General features: G+C 43.8%; 1 protein-coding gene and 1 long non-coding RNA gene across 2 annotated transcripts; one reads left to right on the forward strand and one right to left on the reverse strand.

Moving 5' to 3' along the window:
* The first annotated feature begins 12522 nt into the window (after positions 1–12522).
* Positions 12523–23295, forward strand: prdm1b (PR domain containing 1b, with ZNF domain). Its single transcript, XM_085148487.1, is given in 8 exon segments — positions 12523–12726; positions 13192–13496; positions 16877–16996; positions 18289–18529; positions 20268–21169; positions 21291–21419; positions 21917–22403; positions 22406–23295. Coding segments are annotated over 7 exon segments (2127 nt in total). The 5' UTR covers positions 12523–12726; positions 13192–13325; the 3' UTR covers positions 22483–23295.
* LOC146492979 (uncharacterized) lies at positions 18077–20272 on the reverse strand. The gene is made up of 2 exons (XR_014871923.1): positions 18997–20272; positions 18077–18910 (listed from the first exon to the last, which is right to left on the reverse strand). It is a non-coding gene; the product is annotated as an uncharacterized LOC146492979 (long non-coding RNA).
* Positions 23296–24112: the final 817 nt, after the last annotated feature.

Consider the following 24112-nt stretch of genomic DNA (forward strand, 5'->3'; position numbering starts at 1 on the left):
GTCTCATACTTTATACTTAGTTTACACTTAGTCCAAAAGTGTAAAAAAGTGCTAGTGTTTTTGTCTACAATATATAACAGACAACTTAGAAAAAAATCCAAGCAAGGTGATTCCCTGAGAGCCATTCGCTGAAACCATGGCATATTTTAGCATGGTGGGTAATGTGGCCTTAAAATAAAATTGAGGAAACTGGATAAACAATGACAAAAGAAGAAGTGCCAGCTCTAAAAAAAATAAACAAAACTATCTATAGCAGATGAACAGTATCTGAAGGTCATGTCCTTGTCATAAACTTGGGATTTTAACCCTGGTTCATTGGTACATTTTTATGTATATAATATATTTTTGATTAGTTTGTTCTTTATTTTTGTCATTTTGAGTTTCACATTCTAGATTTATTTCCTGCTTTATGCTCTTCTCAGTGAACATTGTGTTTTCTTTTGTAATTTATATTATAGTTGTCTTTCGTTAATTCCCAGAGTTTCAGTCTTCCCGCCCCATAGTGTTCCCCCTATCTGTTAAGTCTGCGTTTCGGTGTCACAGATTCATGTGTTTAGTTACTACCTGTTTTATTTTGATAGTCTCTCGTCTCATAGTTTTGTTTCCCCTTCAGCTGTGTTCCCCTGGTGTTTCCCATTTCCCCAATTACCTTGTGTGCATTTATTGCCTTTATCTCCCCTAAATACTTCATCATGTCGCTCTGTCATGAGTTTTCTCTTGTGGATCAGCTTTTTAGCTTTATGAGCTTTGTTTTCTTCCCGTTGGTTTTCACCAACACCAAAATAAAGTTAAATTTTTTTGTTTATTTACTCCCTCCGACCAGTCTGTATTTGGGCCCAGAAGTCTAAACAATCCATCAAATGGCAGTTAACGTTCCATTGAGTCATCTACTATTCCAATAAATCCTCATCAGACTTGTTCTGAGCAGTAGACTGTTAAGAAGCCATTCTTAAGGAATAGAGAGAAAAAGCTGAGGTATTGCAAATTACACAAGAACTGGACTGAAAATCAGTGACAACAGGGCTCATAGTGTGATGAATCCAAATTTTAAATATTTTGTTCAAACTGTAATCAATATGTACAGAGGAGGTCAAGAGAGAGGCACGACAGTGAGTGTCAACAGCATTCTGTAAAACACAGTGTGTCAGGGTTCCTGGGTCGGTTACCCAGTGCTTTCCGTTTTGTTCACGTTCAGTTTATTTCGTCACTTCCTGTTTGTTCCTGTGTTAGCTCGTCTCGTGCCGTTAGCCAGATTATGTTCAGCTGTGTACTCACCGGTCTCTCATTATCATCCTCATCAGTCTGTGTATTTAAGTCTTCTGTTTCTATTCGTTCTTTGTCGTGTCATTGATGATGTTCGTGTGATGTTGTCCTCCCCGTGTTCTCTCAGTCAGTCAGCCATTCAGTGTTCCAGCCAGTCAGTGTCCGTTCACCCTCTGTTCCTCCACTCCTTATAATAAACATCCACCAGTCTTCACCTACCTGTGAGTCCTGCGTTTGGGTTCCTTCTTCCTCGCCTCCACACAACGCCTGACAGAATGACACGACCTGTGCCACGAAGACACGATTGGGACCCAGCGGACTCGGACCTCAACGAGCGGCAGGTGGCAGCGCTTTACCGTTGGGCAGAGTTGGTCAGGGGAAAACAGCGGCTCTTCGCGGAGCGAGAGCACGTCTTCGAGGGGACTCGCCTGGCTCTGGGCGGGCCTCGGAGACGCCGCGTTCCCCCACCTGCTGCCACACCTGCCCCGGAGCATTTGCCGCGGAGAGCGGACGTTTCATGCCGCGTTTCGGCCGCTCCCTCTCTCGCCGCTCCGCTCCTCGTTCACACACCCGCCGCCTCATTCGCCGGACCTCCACCTTCGCCACGACACCGCGGCTACGCCTCCCACCTCGGCTCAATGGAGGCTACCGCGCCAGAGGCTCAGCTGTTCACCCCTGCCGCTTCCTCTTCCCGGAGAAAGCGGCGCACACGCCGCCATAACACGGACTATTGTCAACAACTCCCGGTGGTGAGTTCCGGTAATTGTTTTCCACCCTCCTCATTTGACACTTCACCCAGATTAACTAAGGGACTCATCTCCGATTCATGGGGAGATTCCCTCCTGGATGATGTAGACTGGGAAGAGTTTTTCTGCTGTGCTCCCGCAAAGACTGTAAATCGTGGTGGCAGAAGAAACAGACCGAACTCTGATAAACCTGCCAGTAGCACACACCCGGTCACCATTTCCACACCCGTCACTCAGCCATTCCCCACCAGCACGGCAGCCCAGATTTGGCCTTCTTCTTCAGCCATTTCACCCCCTCAGATGTCTAGGGCCCGGCCTACACCCACACCGGTGCCAGCTCCCAGGAGGAAGGCAGCTGCGACGCAGTCTACCTCCACATCCACTCTTGTTTCCCGGGTGGGGGTGACTGGTGTCCAGCCACCTCCCGTGCCTGTCCCAGCGCCCAGGCTGAGGGCAGCCTCAACCCAGCCTGACCTCCCTGGAGGCTTGGAAGAGCTAACCGGCCCACCTACTACTTCACCTCTTCATCCACCTCCTGATCCTACCTTTCTAGCCCTCTCACTGTCCCTGGTTAGGCTAGCTGAAGTGTCCCCTGCTCAGGCACCAGCCTTATTAGCCCAGGCCGCAATCTTATCCCCCTCGGTAACTCTGTCATTAGCTCAGCCGTTAGCATCGCCAACCTCTGTTCATCCCTTAGCTTCCCCACTCCAGTCAGTTCACTCACCTGCTGTTCAGCTTCCACTCCAGTCAGTTCACTCACCTGCTCTTCAGCCTTCACTCCAGTCCCCTGTAGTCCAGTCTCCTCCCGTCCTCCAGTCCCCTGTAGTCCAGTCTCCTCCCGTCCTCCAGTCCCCTGTAGTCCAGTCTCCTCCCGTCCTCCAGTCCCCTGTAGTCCAGTCTCCTCCCGTCCTCCAGTCCCCTGTAGTCCAGTCTCCTCCCGTCCTCCAGTCCCCTGTAGTCCAGTCTCCTCCCGTCCTCCAGTCCCCTGTAGTCCAGTCTCCTCCCGTCCTCCAGTCCCCTGTAGTCCAGTCTCCTCCCGTCCTCCAGTCTGTCCAGTCTGTAGTCCAGTCGCCTCCCGTCCTCCAGTCGCCTCCCGTCCAGTCAGTTCAGTTCCCGGACCTGCAGCCACAGCACCCAGAGCCAGCTGTGAGCCCTCCTGCTTGCCAGCCAGGGGCCTCCGCGCCCGCTGGCCCGGCCGCTCTCCCGCCAGGGGCCTCCGCGCCCGCTGGCCCGGCCGCTCTCCCGCCAGGGGCCTCCGCGCCCGCTGGCCCGGCCGCTCTCCCGCCAGGGGCCTCCGCGCCCGCTGGCCCGGCCGCTCTCCCGCCAGGGGCCTCCGCGCCCGCTGGCCCGGCCGCTCTCCCGCCAGGGGCCTCCGCGCCCGCTGGCCCTGCCTGTCTCCAGCCAGGGGCTTCCGCGCCCGCTGGCCCTAAAGCTGTGGCTCCGTCACCCCCGGCTCCCGTGCCGTCGCCTGGTCCAGACTCAGACTCAGCCTCTGCGTCTGCTTCGCCTGGGCCAGCCTCAGACTCAGCCTCTGCGTCTGCTTCGCCTGGTCCAGACCCAGCCTCTGCTTCAGCGTCTGCTTCGCCTGGTCCAGCCCCAGACTCAGCTTCAGCGTCTGCTTCGCCTGGTCCAGCCCCAGACTCAGCTTCAGCGTCTGCTTCGCCTGGTCCAGCCCCAGACTCAGCTTCAGCGTCTGCTTCGCCTGGGCCAGACTCAGCTTCAGCGTCTGCTTCGCCTGGGCCAGACTCAGCTTCAGCGTCTGCTTCGCCTGGGCCAGACTCAGCTTCAGCGTCTGCTTCGCCTGGGCCAGACTCAGCTTCAGCGTCTGCTTCGCCTGGGCCAGCCTCAGACTCAGCTTCAGCGTCTGCTTCGCCTGGGCCAGCCTCAGACTCAGCTTCAGCGTCTGCTTCGCCTGGGCCAGCCTCAGACTCAGCTTCAGCGTCTGCTTCGCCTGGGCCAGCCTCAGACTCAGCTTCAGCGTCTGCTTCGCCTGGGCCAGACTCAGACTCAGCTTCAGCGTCTGCTTCGCCTGGTCCGGACTCAGCCTCTGCTTCAGCTTCTGCTTCGCCTGGTCCGGCCTCAGCTTCAGCTTCGCCGGGTCCGGCCTCAGCCTCGTCGCCAGCCTCTGCTTCGCCTGGTCCGGCGGCTGCCGCGTCGCCAGCCTCTGCTTCACCTGGTCCGGCGGCTGCCGCGTCGCCAGCCTCTGCTTCGCCTGGTCCTGCGGCTGCCGCACCGTCGCCCCAGCCACGTTCTGGCCGTCATCGCCGGCGCGGCCGCCCACCGCACCAGCTCAGCGGCCGCCGCCGCCTTCCTCGCGGTCGCCCACCGGACCAGCTCAGCGGCCGTCGCCGCCTTCCTCGCCGCCGCCCACCGGACCTGCTCAGCGACCGCCGCCGCCGCCGCCGGCTTCCTCGCGGCCGCCCACCGGACCAGCTCAGCGGCCGCCGCCGCCTTCCTCGAGGCCGCCCACCGGACCAGCTCAGCGGCCGTTAGCCAGATTATGTTCAGCTGTGTACTCACCGGTCTCTCATTATCATCCTCATCAGTCTGTGTATTTAAGTCTTCTGTTTCTATTCGTTCTTTGTCGTGTCATTGATGATGTTCGTGTGATGTTGTCCTCCCCGTGTTCTCTCAGTCAGTCAGCCATTCAGTGTTCCAGCCAGTCAGTGTCCGTTCACCCTCTGTTCCTCCACTCCTTATAATAAACATCCACCAGTCTTCACCTACCTGTGAGTCCTGCGTTTGGGTTCCTTCTTCCTCGCCTCCACACAACGCCTGACACAGTGGAGGCTCTATCACAACCTACTTCCTGATAATATTCTAAAATAGTTTTCTAAAAGAGAATGTAGATACAATTTGAGGGGGGAATTAAAATGAAAACATCCCTGTATCCGTACAACACTCACAAGTTTTTTCATCTCTGTGTGTGGAGTGAAGCTGTGGAACAGAATAAGTGAAGAACTGAAGAAATGTCCCAGCATGACTCGGTTTAAAAAGCGGTGCAGGGAGGAGGGTAGGGCTCTGATCGTATGTTCTTACCCACTATTTTCACAATAGGGATGTGTATATATGTGTGTGGGTGCACAAGTATGTTTATATAAGAATATATATCTGTAAATTTGTTACTGGGGTTATAAAAAACAAATAAATAAATAAAAATCCATGTAACAAATTGTAATGAAGAATTTATGATGGACAGGGCATAAACAGGAAGAAAAAGTGTAGACTATTAGTTACTAAATAGTAGAAAGGGGGTGGGATCAAATAAGCTTATGCTTCTTCCTACTCCGTTCTGAACATGTGAGTTATTTATAATTATTAATGCTCTGTTTTTGTTTTGTTTTGCTTTGTTTGTTAGTCTCTCTTTTCTCTGTTGTTGGTTATACTATTTTGATGTTCAAAATAAAGATTCAATACAAATTCAAATAGAAATTGTTGGGGGTGCCTTTTAATCAGTGGTGTTGGGAGTTTTGCCAAAATTAATGGCATTACGAATGTGCAAAAGTATCATCAGATTTCGATCCGCTACGTGATGTCACCATTTTTCATTATTTTTATCAGGAGAATGATCCCAAGCAAACTGCTAATGCAGGATAAGCATACCTCGATAGAAAAATGCACAGTAGAACACTATCGGTCATAAACTGGCCTCCTCAGATCCCAGACCTCAATATTATTGAAGCAGTGTGCGATCATGCTGAGAGAGTGTGTAACAAAAGGCAGCCACCACCCAAGGAAGAGCTTTGAATGTCGTAAAAGAAGCCTGGAGAAAAATCCCTACAAGAAAGCTTGCGTAAGAAAGTTCAGGCCAAATATTGACTTTCAAATTTATTATAATGCCATAAACTCTGTTTTCTTTCTGTGTCATAAACTGCACCTACTTCCCTAGCAAAATATAACGAGGGTTGGTTCAATCCTTTCACAAAGCAATGTGCCTTTTTACTTAGAAGTTTTTACGCTGCTTTAGTCTTTGTTTGAAAAAACAAAACCTACTACCACCTTTATGTAAAGGTGTGCCAGTCTTACCAGCAACAACAGTAATGTTACTCATTCTGTCAAGCAGGGTGGCATGTGGTGTAATAGTCCACGATTTCTGGTATGTCATGTCCTATTTTTTCCGGTCTAAGGATTGTCATGTTTTTTCTCTGAAGCAGAAAATCATCCCACAGGTTTAACTATTGCAAAACTGTGTTTCTCAATATATCAAAAAAAAAAAAAAGGCAAAAGAGAGCTCCTATTAGAGCAAGTCAGGAGTTAAAGTGATAATGTGTCCTGCTAACGTGTGCAGCTGCATGCTGGACGCCAAGTATCAACAGGGAAATGAAATGCACTGCGTCGGTTTTTTGTCGTGGGCCTAGGTTGTCACATTTGTTTGTCTCTTTCACACTTTCTCACCAGGAATTGCAGTGTGGCCTAAGACGATCTGATAAAACGAACATTGTATGAATAATCGGCTCAGTTATAAAAGTCGACACAGCTCAGTAATGCAAAGCACAATCAAACACGGTGAATACATTTGTTTAACAAGAGTTGTGAATTGTTGCAAATAATATGCAAATATCCCCAACCGGTGAGATGTCGCACCATTCATATGTTCCCCTTCTGCTCCTACTAACTGCTGTACTGTAAGTGCGAACATTCACATGTCTAAACTGAGAGAATCACTGCATCAACTCACAGATACATGGCGCCTACATCCTTCGATTCAATGCGTTTTTAAAAGCAGATATTTCCTTTGAGATTTGATGAATGTGAGAAGCGAAAAGTTGTATTGTTAAATATATTTTCCGAAAAACAAGAAGAAGAAGCAACTGCTACAGTACGACATTTACCGATAATACAGCACGATGGACGTCAATGCTAATAAAACAAATATGCCACAATTGTTTGTGGTAGTGACACTGACCGAACACTGAGTTTATATATTTAAACAACCAACACCTTTAAACATTAGCAACTGTAATAAAATTAGCACAAGCATGTCTTTTTGTCATTACCAGGTCAATGTTTACGTATAATCAGTTAATCAGTAATGTAGGTGACTAAAGAGAAACAACACGGTATATATTTCTAATTGTAGATAGAATTTTCTCTTAGATTAAATTAGAACCATGGTAACAAAAAAAAAAAAAGTCCCCTCGTATGGTGCAAAGTTACTGAGCACGTAAACAGACTGATGATGATGTTGCAGATAAAGATGTTGCTTGCTGAGGCCTCTGGCTCGTCCGTCTCTTTCCTTCCTCTTCTGTGATGGCATGCAACCCAGAAGAGGTGTGAAAATGCGATGGGTTATTTTGGTCTGTCTCAGAAAACCTCTGAGAAACTCTGGCGTATACTAAAGTTGCTTGTGAGAAAGTGTGAGAAAGTGCTCTCACTTCGTCTTAACCTTGTACGGATAAAGTGAAATGCTACAGGCTAAAAAAACGTGTCAGAGTTCTCATCAATAAAAAGTCACCATGCTGAATCTATACTTTCTACTACATAAACTGCACATGCAGATTTGCAGGATGGCTGAGGGTGTGCAATGATTTGAAATTTCCTGTCGTATGCTATGCTGCCAGTTTTCACTGCAACATTGAGACATTGATTAATTGCTTTGCAAAAAAGGAAAGATGCAACCACAAAAAGTTTATAAAGCCAGTGCCAGGAGCAGATTTTTGCATTGCAACACATCTGCTGAATGATGCAGACATAATCAGCTAATAACAGTCATGCTTGCAGATGAAAACTGTAATAATGTACCGTGCACACTTCATTGAAAGGAAGATTTTTCACACAGATTTTTCATATTTTTTATTCTTTCCTGTTACCCATGCAATTTAATTTGATTGTCTTTCCATGTTTCCAAGGAATTGAACGCACTTTTACCGGATTAAATGATGATCAAAGAAAGAAAATAGAGAAATGTGGAACGAAACACTTGCAAACACTTGTCACTAGCCTTCAGAGAGATGGAGGAAATGACAGCGTGCGCCTGCCTTTAGCATTTTTAATCCTCGTTTGATATCAATGGATACTTTGATAACACAATAACAAAGATTGCACATCAAAATGTGCTAAAACAGTTTTTGCATTTCAAATTTGTGTTGATCTCCTGACCTGTGGATTTAAGATATTAAATTTCACCCATATGTAAACCTGATTTCTTCCATAAGCCTCAGAGGGATTTTAGTCTGTTATTTGCTTATCTTTGCCACGCAAAGGCATTTCCATGGAAGATAGTGGCTCTTGAAACTTAACAGGTCTGATGAGTTTGGATTTATACGGACAAAGATATCGGTTTGCTAAATATTAAATGGATGGACTTTTGTTTAAATGGGCTGTACAGTATAAGGAGATGCATGTAGCTATATGTATATATACACAAGCAACATTTTCTGTAGTCCCCTGTCAAAACAAAGCCTCATCGAAACTATTACACAGTGGTAACAATGGGACTTCCTACAACCAGAGACCTCTGTCCATTTAGCAAAACCACACAAACAAAGATGCTTCCAGGAAAACAATTGCCTGTGCATGTTAGTGATTAAAAATATAATGTAATCTTACATATTTAACGTTGAGCTAGTGGGGATAATCCTTCTGGTTAAAGGGATACGAAAACTAAGCTCTCCAGACCAAGTAAACAGCCCCCACACCCCACCCTCGATGTGTGAAGTGTGTTGTTTCTATGGCTTCTTCCCATCAGTCATCACTCTGTTATCAAGGACAACAGTTACAGGGAAACAGTAAGAATGCATTAACAGACAAGTAATCCTCTAAAGCATGGCTGTTTACTGTTTACAGCAGCTCAGGAATAAAAAACACCAAGGGAGGGAAGTACCAAAAATACCAAAAGAATAAGAAGAATTGAGGGCACCGAGAAATAAGGATACAGAGTACCTGTAAACATTATCTGTCCCTAAGATTTGAGGTGTGGCATGAACCCACTGCAGAAACTGATCTTGACTCATAGCCAAGCAGCTGATGGATTGTTTCCACTTTCATTCTTAGTAAAAAGAAAATGACTGAACTACAACTGATAGCACCAAACACTGTTGAGCTCGTTGATCCACTAAGTTGGTGGCACACCATGTGAGTCAAAGTTTCTCTTGATGTCTCCTGATGACACATTGAGGCAGATAAGGCAGTCCAATCTGACACTGAGTTTTCTTTCCTCTGTACAAGTAGTAAAGCCGTACAAGGAATCGATGCGTTAGACAAGTCAGTTAAAAGTCACTAAAGCATTCCCCTTTTACACAAACCCTAAATAAAAGATGCGATGTGGCAAATCAGGACTGATATTGCTCTTCGTTTTGTTAAAGCTGCGCTATTGCGTAACACTTGCCACGCCTTCTACTCCGTCTCCAAAGAAGTTTGTAATGATTCCATGAAATGTAATTGCTTTGGCAGTAAGTTAGCAAGTACGGCCACCACTATAACAACAAATGTTTTTGGCAGTTTGCTGGTCTGAAGCATTCACGTGTATGTTAACACAATGCCACAATCTTTTTACAAGTGGAAATACAAGCAAATTCACCCCAAAGTTAGATTGTATCATCATCAAAGAAATGTCAGACTTCGGAGGCCTCCGTTTACTGTCAAACTCCTCTGCATACCAAAGTATACTCTCTTCAGAGGACCTCCAAAAGTTGATTCTGTTCATCTGGACATAGCGTTTAGTGGGAGAAACGTTTTGTCACTCATCCAAGTGACTTCTTCTGAAGAAGTCACTTGGATGAGTGACAAAACGTTTCTCCCACTAAACGCTATGTCCAGATGAACAGAATCAACTTTTGGAGATTTATTTTCCTGGATGATTGAGAATGCATCAACATATCTCTTCAGAGGACTCTATGGCAATTTACAATAACCATTTTAAGCCCTTTTACTGCAATGGGACAAAACTATTAATCTATATGTTATAGAAACAAAGGCCTTGACAAAAAATCACTTACACAGAATACCTGGCAGAGTTTCCATGATCTGCTAGATTTCACACAAGACTTTTTTTGTAAGTGGAATCAAGAGTATGTATCAGTTTGGAAAATGAAGAATCAGTCTCGATCTTGGCAAAATAGATTTTTTTGCCTAAATATTATTTATTTTGTTATTATATGCAAAAAGGACTTGGAGCGCCTCATATGGTTGTTTTTGGTGTCCATATGTTTAACTAATGTGTGTACGTTTTTTAATGTGTATATAATATAAAACAAGTTGTTCAAGTAAAAAAGGATTTTAAATATTTTCGTAATTTTCATGGTCTTGTAGTCTGTTTAAAACTGTGTGAAACTTTGAAGTAGGTAAACGTACGCTTGAGTAACACATGCTAGTAATACATGATTCGTGGTGAGAGGAGTTGGGCCGATAAACGTTGCAGGAAAATGTGTATTGGTGAGTAGATGTTTGGTTTCTTTTAGTAAAAGTGGGAGAACAGATACGTCACCATAAACTGTCCGAGCAGGTGGCTGCTTTCTCTGCAGCGTTATAAACACTAGAGCGCTGCAGAATTAGACTGTTACATTGCAACAGGTGTCCACCGAGACCAGACTATTACAAAACACCCAGGTGCCACTTATCATGTTTCAGGTCGCATCATTTGGTCTGAATGTCTCCGTCCAAGGCAGCTTGAATAAAGCTGACCTCAGGTTTTTCTTCCACTTATCCTTTTGGTCTTGTCTGGTTCTCTCTCTACCTCCCTCTTCATGCTATAGGCCCAGTTCCTTCTGACCCTCAAGTGAGGTTTCCCTCACTGGAAAAAGTACATCTAAATCTTCTGATGTCCTGGATGCAATGTGTGTCCATGAGTGTGATGAGTCGGCTGGCCTGCTATTATGGAGTGCCGGGTCTTTAGCCTTTGAGCCCTGAGCCTGAGCCCAGACTGTCTGCAAATTAGAGAAATTAGCCCAGCATAGGCGCGGGCCAGTGAAAGAGCCTAAATCCTTATCTCCCCTCCCTTCCTCCTCTTTGCCACACACACTTACAGACACGGTCCACCACCACTAACCCCCACGCCACACTGGACAGTCAAGCTGCACTCCTGGAATAGCAGTGTTGCCATATGGCAGCCAATTTACTATTTCACCGGCCAAGTTAAGAAAGAAAAAGGGGAGAGGAGGGGGGAATGGTGGACACAAATGTAGGTTTATGTAGGTTTTTATGGTTTAAAAAATATATATACAGCTGCATATGAAACTTTATCTTTCAGTTTTTAATGTATTTATTCATTTTTAAATTGATACCATTGAAAATTAATCTGTACATAGACATTATCCTGTTCGTGATATGTTTGTGCAGTTTTTTTATTTGCTACTCATTGTCATCTTAAAGAATGTTCTTTTATATTTACTTTATTATACTTTTAAAGTTATTTTTTCAGGTTTTCTTTAGTGTTTTGGGGAGCGGGTTGCCCAAAAAAAATAAATAAGAAACTTTTTCTGCACCAGGGATCTCCTGAATTGAGTCCGGTTTTGTCGTTGTCATTGTCAACATTTAGTTTAGTGGACATTATATCATATTTGGTACATACTGTAATGACAATAATAAACCTGTGTCAATAAATTAGTAACTTCTTCATGGTTTTATGTTTCATGAATTTCAAAAAAGTGTCACAGAAAATTTTCCATTTGTGATATAACTGACAAAATCCCATGCAGACATATAGGTTCTATGAAATTGGTATTATGAAATCTAAGTAGGCCATATGTCCACTTGAAGAAGCGTCACCTAATCTTTACTCTCCATAGAAACTGTTTTATCTCCTCTCTCCTGTCCTGTCCTGCATATGCAGACAGAACTCTGGGTCAAGGTGACTTGAGCTGGAGTTTTGTGTCACACAAACTAGACCACTGTGCGTCTGAAAGTAAAGAGAACGCTCGCCAGACAGGTGTCTAAGTCTCTTTCCTGTAAGCTCGGTTGACCTGCCCTATATCTGTATGTGTGAATGAACAAATAGCGCCTAAAGCCACAACTATTTTCTACAATTCGGTATTTGAAAAAGACAGGAAGTAGTGATTTACCTGATATGCCATATATGAGAATTGGGTATCTGTGAAAAATTTTCCATATTTAATAAAAATCAAAACTTCGTTCCAGGTTGTGCTCTTTAATTTCTGACGTGTGTTTTTCTGCATATATGTTTGTGCGGCTGAGATCCCAATGCACGGGGGGGGGGGGGGGGGGGGGGGTGTCCTCAGTTGAAGATGTTCTAAAGTGGGATGTAGGTCAAGGCGATACGGTGGCAGCAGATTGCTCATTAAGTGCCAAACCAAGCAAAAGTCTACGAGTGTGTTTTTCAGTGGCAACAGGCCAGCCATCTGCTCTTCCTTTATTCATTCATTAAGATGTCTTCTTTCTGTGTGCGTGGACGTGTGTGAATGTGTGTGTATGTGTAAGCATTCATCACAACAGCCACTTGGTATCCAAGTGTACAACGTCACTGATGTTGTTGTCCGAAACCAACAGTTGGGTGTCTGATGGCTGAGTCACGTGACCGTAGTGGCTTGTGATTGGCCGGGTCGCGGAGCTAAAAAAGCTTGGCGCAACCCCGGCACATGAGTTTCTGCTGAGTGGCCGCAGCCGAGTGGATAACCTAAGGAACTATTTGAATCTTTGAAGAAGTAAAGAAGGACTTGAGAGGCAGGAGAGAGTCCATAGAGGAGAAGGCTGATCGGAGAAACAGTTAGGGGATGACATAGCCAAAGAAATGAGGATCCAGCCTTTGAATGAATGTGTAAAAGTAAGTCACAGCTTGTTCTTTTTTACTTGGTGGGGGGTGTTTCCTGTAAGAATAATGTTTGAAGATGGATGTGAATAAGAGTAAGCATAAGATGTCAGACTGACCTGTTGGCTGGTTAAATGGAAAGGAGATTGCTGAGATGTTGGCCAGGAACAGTATCAATGAATGTGGTTCTTCGTGAATGGAAGTAGCTGACTGAATCATGAATGACTAACAACTGGTAGTGAGTCTCAGAAAACTATGGTGGTCTCAGATGTGGTTTTGGATACCTGAACATCTAATTACATTCCTGCATAACTGAGAAGTGAAAATGCCTCATTTAAAACAGCAGGTTACACAAATTGATTTCACATAATAAGATGTGTTTTGCTTAATTTATTTTTTTTTTTTTGGGGAGGGGGGGACTACAAAGTTCTGTTTCTAAAGCACTAAAAGCTTATTCTCTATCCACATTTCTCTTTCCAGATCTTGAGCTTTAACCATTGTACCTAAGGCAAGTTAGCTTCTCCAGCTACACCAAAGTACTCCCATACCAAAGCAACTTCAACCAAACTTAAAGCTTGAATCTATCAAGTGTAGTATACTGTATATCGTCGGAAATGACACTGGATAGCACACCTGGAGACATGAGCGGGTGGAAGGAAGTGGACTTCGCTCTCAACTGCACCTACATTGTGCCAGACCAGGTGGCAGACCCCAGCTTCAACTTGCCCAAAGCCATGACCTCCATCCCTCGCAACCTCACCTTTGAATATAGCACAGACAATGAGGTAAGACTGAATTCCCTTTGACGTTTTTACCCATGCGATTATAGAGCGGCTAATTATGAAACATCTTTTAAAATGCAATACAATGCAACCAGAACACCATGTATATATAAACAAACCAGCCCCGTCATGCAATGCATGAAATAGCATGTTATAAAAATCTAACAATTTACTATAACTTTGCCCTCAAGCAATTCACTGTCTTTGATGTTGTTACCAGTTTTCAGATTAAAGCTTTAGTGTCTACACTCAATATTATTATTTATGTGTTACATAACATTCTGTCAGGCCATCTGCAGCGGGTTACTTGGAACAATAGCTCTGCTGACTAATGCATTCTTGATGTATGGGGTAGACTGCACAGTGTGGTGTGAGCGTGTGTTTTGTGTCTGTGTGTGTGTGTAAGTGAGAGAGTGTGTCTCAATAGACAGGCCACTGGCAACTTGAGGTCAAGGTCTTCTGACCACCTTCACTTACTTCTGTTTTGCACATGTCTCGCATTTCAAATAATGCACACCGCCACTCGTTTTCTCAGGTCACAAACACATTTGTGCACAGACTTGGAGCAGAATGACAAGAATCAGCTGTTTCCAATAAATGATCTCATTCATTTATCTTTACAACTGTCATTTTTACCTCCTAATCCTCCTCCACTCAGGTGAGTCAGCCAGCGCAAACACAACTTCTGGCAACATGGCTTTGAGAGTCATTGTCGGTCAGTCAGCTGACTGTTGGCCACCGCTGAAGTAGGATCAGTCCTTTGCCTAGGCATGTCAGCTAATCTGAACAACTCTAAACCTGGCCCTCAGCGTGACTTTAAGAGGAAATTTGTTTTGTACCTGAGAAACACATAATTTTAAAAGAGAAAGCAATGTCACACTCACTTCATCTGTGCTCGCTCTTAAGGCTCAGTACTGCGATACTTGTGGTTGGTTTTGCTGTCCCCTTCCTCTTTTTTCTCCTGACATCGTTCCTCTTCTCTTGGTCTCACACTCTAATCTGTTCTTCCTCCTTCTGCAGCATTTACCGCTGCAGGATGAGAAAAGCATTAAAGCTAACATGATAAAAATCACATTGATGGCTGATTCAAACCCCCCACCCTCATTTACTGACTAAAACACAGTACCACCGTTTCATAGACTCACACTATACCAAACTTGATTTTAGCAGTTTGCTTGTCAGTGCTTGTTGGCATTATTATATGTTGCATTTAGCTAACTAGAAAAACAAACATTTAACGAATGAGAATTAAGCTTGTATGCACGCATGTGTGAATGTGCTCTGTCAACTGAAACAACGACAGCTGCGAAATGGGACATGAAAACAAGTATGAGGGCATGTGTTTTGACTGGTTTCCCTTTCTAAAGATGTTGTGAAGTCTTTCTCCTCAATTCTCTGCCACCAAAGTTGGGAAATTCATTTCCTGTCATAGTCATGTAAGCAGCCACTCCTTCACGTGGGATGGTGTACACACTGCTATCACGAAAAATCAGTTGGAAGAGATTTTTCCTCAGGGGCGAGTGATTAATGCTAGATGAGTCAAATCAAAGTAGTCTGAAATAAAACAGTGCAATATGCCTTCAAACATGTGTAGCATATTGTTACGCACATCTACAAAAGTGTCACACTTGTTTGGAGCCAGATTAGGTAGCAGTCTTAGGTCCACTATCTTCTTATTCTTATGAGTTCCTCACATGTTTTCGGGACCCCTTTTTCAACACCTCAGTTATATAAAGCATGCCAGGAAAGGCGGAGTAAGGTGAAGGGGGCACGTGGCAGATGGGGCATTAGCAATGAGTGCCAGTAAGGACGGGGTGGGGGGGGGTGGCACTGAAGGAGATGGGGAGAAGCGGGTGTTCTGGGGGGAAGGGGCAGTGGGGATTTAGGTTAAAACCAGATGATTAACTTTCGTTGGGGACAGGCAGCCGGCCAGGCATCAGGCTTCACACAAGCTATTTCAATAGAATTCAGAAAAGACAAGGGATTGTAGGAAGGCAGAAGAAAAGGAGGGTCCTCGTGCGGGTGATAGCGTGGCTCCACTTAAGAACGCTCTCCCTCCTTTCTTCCGTTCTTCAACACCCTGCCCTCCCTTCCCCTGCCTATCAACCGAGTTGAACGGAACGGTTAAGCAGCAGCGGCAGTCCAGCAGCCGCAGCAATTTGTTAGTCACGCAACAGCAGTGAAGTACAATGTCCCTGTCAGACTGGTTCATCACATCCTGGAATCACTTCACTCGCCTCAATGGCTGTTTGACACACACGCGCACCAACATGGTCCTGCTGCTCCCACTGACCTGTTGTTTTTCTAATTAACTGCTTAAGCATGATTTGCATGATGAATCGCCACAAATGCCCAGGTGCTTGTTGCATTTTTTTTGTCTGTTATGTGTTGACCTTCATATGGAAGTCCATGAAAATCCTCGAGGGCCAGCTTGAGTCAGAATTTCTAGATGGCAGGAAGACAGTTTGTGTTTATGTAAGGTTGAGGATGGGGGTGGCGGTGGCAGTGGAGGCTAAAAGTTTCAGTTAGGGATCGTTGGTTTGTTAAGAACTGAACATGAAAGTTGCCTGTTCTGCAGATACGGCTTCTTCTCTTCTACGTCTTACTCTTGTATTAAGTATAAATAGCAAATCAGATCACACTGTGCCATATCCAGTAAGGCCTCGCAATAGATTTTTTAAACTAAATTTTAAAAAGCAAAAAACAAAAAAATAAAACGCTATAAAAGGTACATCAATAGACTAAAAATGACTCAGTTACTGATTACGACAATTACTGCAGAACACTACAGGCTCTTCTTGGAACTTACTGTACATTATGTGTATGACGTACGTATTTGGGAGATGCTAAGACTTGAAACTCCTATAAGGAGTCAGAAGCCTGACTCATTTCCACATATATGGACCATTTCGCAACCATGGATAACAGGATGAAGGGTTTTAAAGAGTGAGCAAAATGTGTCTTCCATCTTTGTTTGCTGTTGACATTTTGTTGACCTAAAAAAATAAAAGTATTAGTAATATTGTATTAGTAGTGGTTAACAAGACATCTGTATTTCTGTCTTTTCTCTCTCTCGCTTTCTGGTGTTGGTGAGGACAGTGGGTCAGAGATCACTAGAGTATGTCAGAAAGAGTGTAATACCCTTCATTCGTTTAACTCATTAGAGATGAAAGTGGGTCACCTTGTGGCTCCAGGAGCTGTCTGGGTTAACGTGACAGAGTGACAACAAACGGGCAACACGGGCCAACAAGCACTAACCCTTACATGTAAACAATGAATAAACAAATAAATTAATATTGTTTCTTTATAAGTGCTTGAAAGACTTGTGTTGTAGTATGTTTGTATATGAAAAACTCCAATGATTTATTTGTCCTGTTTTCCAGGTGACAGGTGTGTTCAGCAAAGAGTACATTCCACAAGGGACTCGTTTTGGCCCTTTGCAAGGAGAAATCTACACCAAAGACAATGTACCCAAGCTGGCCAACAGGAAATACTTCTGGAGGGTAAGGGAAACCACATGCTTTACAAGCTTTTTCGTACACTGACATTTAAGCATAAACCAACCCACTGGCAAGGTACTGCTTAAGAAGGGGAAAGTTTCAAGCCTAAATGTGAAAAAACGAGACTGGGAAGAGAGAAGAAATTACTATGGACAGGTCTTTGTCTGTTATTCATGAAAAAAAAAAAAGAAAACAGAAAACACTGGTTGCTCAGAGGGAGAAGTTTCACATCAAGTCTTTGTCCATGCGTCAATAGGGGAAAGAAATGCGTTCACACAGACTGCACTGCCGCACAAAAGTTTTGGTCAAAATTTTAGAGGAAGTTGTGACCGCCGGTGGCACGTAACAGTGGATTGGAATGCTTATACAGTCATGAGACTCTTACCGGCACTGAAGCCCTATGCAACATGTGTCACATGCACAAAGGACTATTTTTCATAATCCACATGCACATATTCACAGAATCCTTACCTTTCCACTCGTTTTAAGTTAGATTCTTCAGATTTGCTTTCACAAAATAATCCTGACTCAGCTTGTGTCACTCAGGAAATTTTGCATTGTGCTGAGTCAATTCCCATAAGGAGTTTTTACTGCCATGCTACGTATTTTCCTTCCGGCTTCACTTCCTGTAAACCTGTAAGGGGTGTTCCTTAACCACAAGAGTGAAAGTCGCCGTTCCACGGAAGTGATTATGTTATCAGGCGCATGACACAGGTGCACGACATGTGCAGACGTGCTGCCAAAGGCATGCCTCGCGTTTGGCTGGCTGCCAGCACTTTTATATTTCGCTTGCTTGTTTATTATCACAGAGCAGCAGATCTGTCATCCTCTTTACTTTTGAATTAGAGACTTGATAGAGGTGGCAAGGCAAGAGAGAGAGAGGGAGAGAGACACAGAGAGAGAGAGAGAGAGAGAGAGAGAGACCCCGCCCACTATGTCTCAAAAGCAGTACATGCACTCAGCACTGAACACATTCAAGACTGTAGCTGTCAGCACACGCAGTGGAGCACGAACAAAAGGAGCAAAATACTGTCACTGATAAGAGGATACAGGATATTTAATTGCCCATGGCAGAGGTGACTATTTTTACTTTAAGTTTTAATTGTACTTGAGTTTTTTTGATATATTTTTCATTGATTTTTTTTTTTACTATTTAAGCAATATTCCAGTACTGTCCCAATTGATGACCAATAGAGTGGTAATCTATATATTGATATATATATATATATATCAATCAGACTTATCGCATATGTGAACATGTGATTTTACCTTGTCTTCTTCTTCATCTTGTACAGATTTATAGCGGTGGACAGCTCCAACACTTCATTGATGGCTACGATGTCCACAGGAGCAATTGGATGCGCTACGTCAACCCTGCCCGCTCTCTTGCCGAACAGAACCTGGTGGCATGCCAGAACGGACGGGACGTTTACTTCTACACCATCCGCCCTGTGGAGCCCAAACAGGAACTGCTGGTCTGGTACAGTCAGGAGTTCGCCCAGAGGCTCTGCGGCCAGCAAGACGATATCAAACAGAGTGAGTGCAGCAGGAGTGTAAAATCTTTCTACACGGGACACTGATAGTTTTCCTTTGTAGAACTTACAGTGGACAAGCTTAACTAATATGCTGAACCACCGGAAGCAAACCACACTGTCCCTTATTACTTCCTGAGATGTACGTTGTTGAAAGTATAGTATAGTGGCTGATTTGTGTTTTGATTTGGCCTTTACTTTAAAAACTTTTTAGCGGGCCTATGTTTCATATAAAGAAGTGAAAGGAAGTTGATTACCAGCTGTAGCGGTGAGGCAGGACAATGACTTGAAAACGACTTTTGTATATTTAGGCACAATATCCAATAAAGTGACAGATTTAGATCAGTGCAATGAGTAAACAAGTGTCACGAAGACTGTGCGATAACTCTTATTGGTGAAATTCTTTCAATTTAAAGTGAAAGACACGTTATTCCATTCCTTTAAAAAAAGGCCTGATGTTATCTCTTTTACCAACAAACAAGTTAGCTGATTTGATTCTTTTTCTTTCTGTTTGACTTATACAATAGTGAGCTGAATTTTAAAAAGATCATGGGGAATGTACGAGCCACACGCAGACGAAGCACATCTCCGCGTTTTGTGAGATGTTTGTTATTCACTGTAGGATTGAAGGAAAGCAAGAGTAATCTCAGGTGTATAATGGCTGGTCAAAGTACCTTAGTGAGTCACCGGTTTTCAGCTATTAGTAGAATATCAGGCCTTTCCCTCATCACCATAACAGATGAGGGTAAGTCGGGTGATTCATTCCAACTGGATACACAAACCTTGTCGCCGTTCGTCTTGGTGACTAATGCTAAGGCAAGGCAAGGCAAGGTATTATTCCCTTATTTTATCATCTTAGGTATCTTGAAAGCATTTACCTTCCTTTTAGTCACAGGCCAGGACTGTTAAATGTTGCGTGACTTGATTAAACGTATGCAATCAAGTTTGACAGCTAGTTTTCTGGAACTGGTTGCCTATGCTTTCTGGCATCAATGAAATGCACAGAATGCTAAAAATTTCTCAAGGACATTTTAATCAGCTTGTTTTTAAAGTACAAAACAAGCTGATCTATAAAGCTTGTGTCTCTATAAGCTGATGCCTTCTAATTTGCGTTTTATTGACGTAAAACACTATAAACACTTTGGCAAATTGTTGATAATAAAGTTATGCAAAAGGAGCCGTATGAGTCACTCATACTTATAGTATAAGTTATACTTATAAGTATAACTCACATAGTGAAATCTTGCAGTAGCTGAGAAGGACTAATTTTGACAAATAACATGCGTGGAAATGCCATCTCAAAACAAAGAAAGCAAAGGAAAAAAGGAAGAGACGATTCTTTCTTTTTGTGTGCGGTCTGTACGGTAAGACAGCTGCTGTATACCCAGAAAAGGTTTTACAAACGAAACTCACAGTCTTGCTGCCCATACATGACACATACAGACTCCCCCTCACTTTACCACCAACTCTTTCTCCCACACCAAAAGAACTTCAGTGATTGCCGAACAGAAACCTGACATCTATGATTTACACATCATGTCAAAACCGAAACTACTATCATTTACCATATGAAGAAGCACCTTCTGTGGGTGGATGTCCCATAATGCCTGTAAAACATGTCTGACTTATACAACGAGCATTATATTAAACTGACCGCCTACTTTTTTGCCCTCTGTTTGATGTGGTGATTTCATCACACACTGTTAAAAAGCTAAATGCTTGTATTTATTTTTCTGTGACAGAAGACCAAGAGCATGAGTATGTGAAACAGCACTTACCTCAGCAGACGTGGCTTAAAGAAACAGCAAAGGAAGGGGTAAAAGAAGGGAAGGACAGTGACGCAGAAGAAAAGATTGATGTGGAGATGTTGGAGAGAGACACTCCACCTGACACACCTGATGACCAGATAATTGACTTCAGCAAAAAAGATGAGAAGGACGATAAGGATCCAGAAGGAAGGGGCATCATTCCTTCCCCTCAGATGGAGCACAGAGAGCCCAGTCTGGGTCTAAATCATCCTTACTTGCCAGATCACTACTCTACATTCCCAGCTCCACACAGGAATTTTCCTCTTCACCTCCACGGGCTCTATGGGCACAGAGAAGGCCTGGTGTCATCTTACCCCCCATTGCAGTCCAGACCTCTCCAGCCTTCTTACCAATTCCTTCCTCCCTACAACCCACATTATCCTCGCCTCCTGCTCCCCCCATACTCTCCTCCCTTTCATGGGATGCTGTCATCGAGAGGCTCGCTCCAATACAGCGGCTACCTCGGCGCTGACGGACTCCCGTATCCCCCTATCGGCGCACCTAATCTTCTTCCAGTGTCTCTCTCCTACACCCCATCTCCACAAGGAGGTCTGAAAGAGCTAACACCAAATATTTCCCCACCGAGAGGAGCCCCAGCCACTCCAGAGCTCTCCCCTCCCGCCAAGCCCAACAACCACTATCAGTCCCCTGAGCAGTCCCCCTCTGGCTGTGAGGAGGCTATGAACCTAAGCCTGGCTACAACCAAAAGCAGCACTGCACCACGCAATGGGCCTGGTCACAAATCTCTGCCCTATCCACTGAAGAAGCAGAATGGAAAGATCAAGTATGAATGTAATATCTGCTCAAAGACCTTCGGACAGCTGTCAAACCTCAAGGTAACAACATTAACTTCATTTTAATAACTTCCTATTTTTTTAAGCTAAACTTTACACTTATTACTGTTGTTCCTCAATACTCATGACTTCTCTTTGTATAATTTCTATAATTTGTCTCTAGGTTCACCTCCGAGTGCACAGTGGCGAGAGACCATTCCAGTGTAACCTATGTAAAAAGAGTTTCACTCAGCTTGCCCACCTACAGAAACATCACCTGGTCCACACGGGAGAGAAACCACATGAATGTCAGGTATGTTGGTAATCCTAACCTTTGTGTGTGTTTTTTTATCTTCCTTTTTACGTGCTTCATATGCAAGCTCTTTACTCAGAAAGTAATGTAACTGTTTATTGTTTAAACCTGACTCCTCACTTAAGAAATGTTGATGTAAAACCGAGAGTATGAGAGACACAGAGAAACTCAGTGTGTACACAAAACAGGTAACCGCTTTCTGACTCACATACCTTTCTGGTAATGCAGCGTCTATTTGATTTTCGCCGAGCCACAACCCAGTTTGTCATGTGACAGCATCTTTATGCTTTTGTTTGCTTATGTAACACTGTGGGTGTGAAGTTTGTTGGATGGAGCTAGTTTTACCCAGAGAACTGGAATAACATGATCGATCCTGATCCCATAATATGACATCATTTATCAAAGTTGAACCTAAACACAACTAGGTGGTTCACTTTAGAATCAGTCATGTGTACGTTACTCACAGAAGTGCTGACCTTTCACACCATGTGTTTCAGGTGTGCCACAAGCGCTTCAGCAGCACCAGCAACTTGAAGACGCATCTACGACTACACTCTGGGGAAAAGCCTTACCAGTGCAAGCTGTGCAACACCAAGTTCACGCAGTACATCCACCTCAAGCTGCACCGCCGTCTCCACAGCAGCCGCGACCGTCCCTACCGCTGCCAGCTCTGCGCCCAGGCCTTTTTCCACCATTTCTCTCTCTGCATCCACCAGCGCAGCACCTGCCCAGCTAACTCCAGCAAGCCTGCCAATGTGCACATGAAAGAGATGGTGGAGCGGTTTGATGCCAGCCAAGAGGCAGACGCGCTCACAGAAGCAGCATCGGCGTCTCAGGTTGGGGAAGCCGTCGAGCACTGGCTGGCTCGTACCTTAGAAGGCGAAGGAAAAGAAGACCAGAAGGAGGCCACCATGCTGCTAAAAGCTCTGACTGCAGCTATTAATGCACCACTGACACCCATGACCCAATCGGCACCACACCACAATCCCCTCTCGCCTACCAGGAGAGGGCCAGCGTCGTTCATCTCCACAAACGGCCATCTGTGAAAACAGAAGGACAGTGAGAAGGAATATAAAGTTGAACATACAGCATATAATCTACCAAGAATATGAGTGTCACCAAATGAAATCTCCTATTGTGCCATACGAGGCACAACAAGGAATATTAACTTAACCAATCCAATGAGCACAACACCAAAAGAAGAGCATTCCAAAGACTGGGTGATAGTATTCAGTGATTGTACTTTCTCCCAAACCTCAGTTAAAAAAGATAAACATGGGAGGTGTTGTTAAGCTGTGAAATATTTAAAAACCCTTTTACTCAGGTAGACGATTGTTTTTTTTGTGCTTTAACTTATTCCTTTTTTTAAATGCCATCAGCGTTATTTATTTAGTTGTTTCTTAGTTAGTTTTTTTCTAGTAGTATTATTTTTGTGTGTTTGTGTCTGTGTGTTGACGTTTCCAAAGAGATTTTGAGCTCTTGGTAAGACCGCAAATGGACTCAGGAACAAGAACGTGACACGAACCTGTGGATGAGCCTTCACTTGTTATATTGTACTGTGTGCGTTATTTTACTTTGTCAATCAAAGGCAGGACGCAGTGATAGCACAAACCAGCTCCTAATATTGTCTGCGATTGTCTTATTTATTTATGATAAAGGGAAACTTGATGTGTCCTGAAACTGCTGGGAATAAGCATTTGCCAAAATTACAATCAAAAAACAAGAATATGTAGCAATGTTTTCACATGGTTATTTAACTCATTCTTACATTCTAAAGAGATTCAGTCAAAGCATTATTCACCTTTTCGATGATTACTTGCCAACTTGGATATCAAAGACACACCGTCCTGATCAAACCATAATGTAGCCAAAAGAACAAAGACAAGATTCAGTGTAAACAGTTATTAAACAGGTTCCTCTGGAAACAAAGGGGTTTCATCTTTCTTACAGCTTTTTGTTGGATTCAAACGTTTTTACATGTCTCTTACACAAAAGTTTCACTCAGATGTTACTGCAAAGAAAAAGAAAAAGAAAAAGAGCTTCATCCAAATCTTAACTGAAACATCGGTACCTCATTCAGCAATACAAAAAAAAACTATGTGCAAACAAAGGGGCACAATTTTCCAGCTTTTTAATACTTTTGTATTGTGGCACTGTAATAATAAAGCAGCAATATCTGTATACTTTTGCCTAAAGGTAACTAGGAACCATTCTTTAAAACTTTTACTATTGAGTAATATACTTTTCTTTGTTTTAGTGCTTTAACTGCTACAGTATGTTTGTTTATGTAGTTTATTTTGCAAACAAGTTATGATATGTAAGAATTTATATGTGAGAGACTATTTTGATGATACTTTTATATTTACATGATGTAGCACATTAAAGCTATTGTTTCTATACATCTCGTGTTTTCAAGTGCATTCGTGCCAGGATAGCAGTGTGTGACTGCTTTTGAAATCCAGTGATCGATTGGGCTTTCTGTGATAACACATCAATACACACAATGCAATTGCCAGATTTGACAAACACCAAAAGGTCACATGAAACTGGTCAAAACATAACTTCAGATAATAATGAGACAACTATAAACAGGAGTGCTGCCGAATTTCAGACAGGTATTTATTTAGCTTTTAACGTCTGAGTCATGTAGCTGCAGGGCAAATTTGCTCGCGCTTGTGTATTTGCACTGTTTT

Source organism: Neolamprologus multifasciatus, chromosome 22, assembly GCF_963576455.1.
Source record: "Neolamprologus multifasciatus chromosome 22, fNeoMul1.2, whole genome shotgun sequence".
NCBI classification, from domain to species: Eukaryota; Metazoa; Chordata; class Actinopteri; order Cichliformes; family Cichlidae; genus Neolamprologus; species Neolamprologus multifasciatus.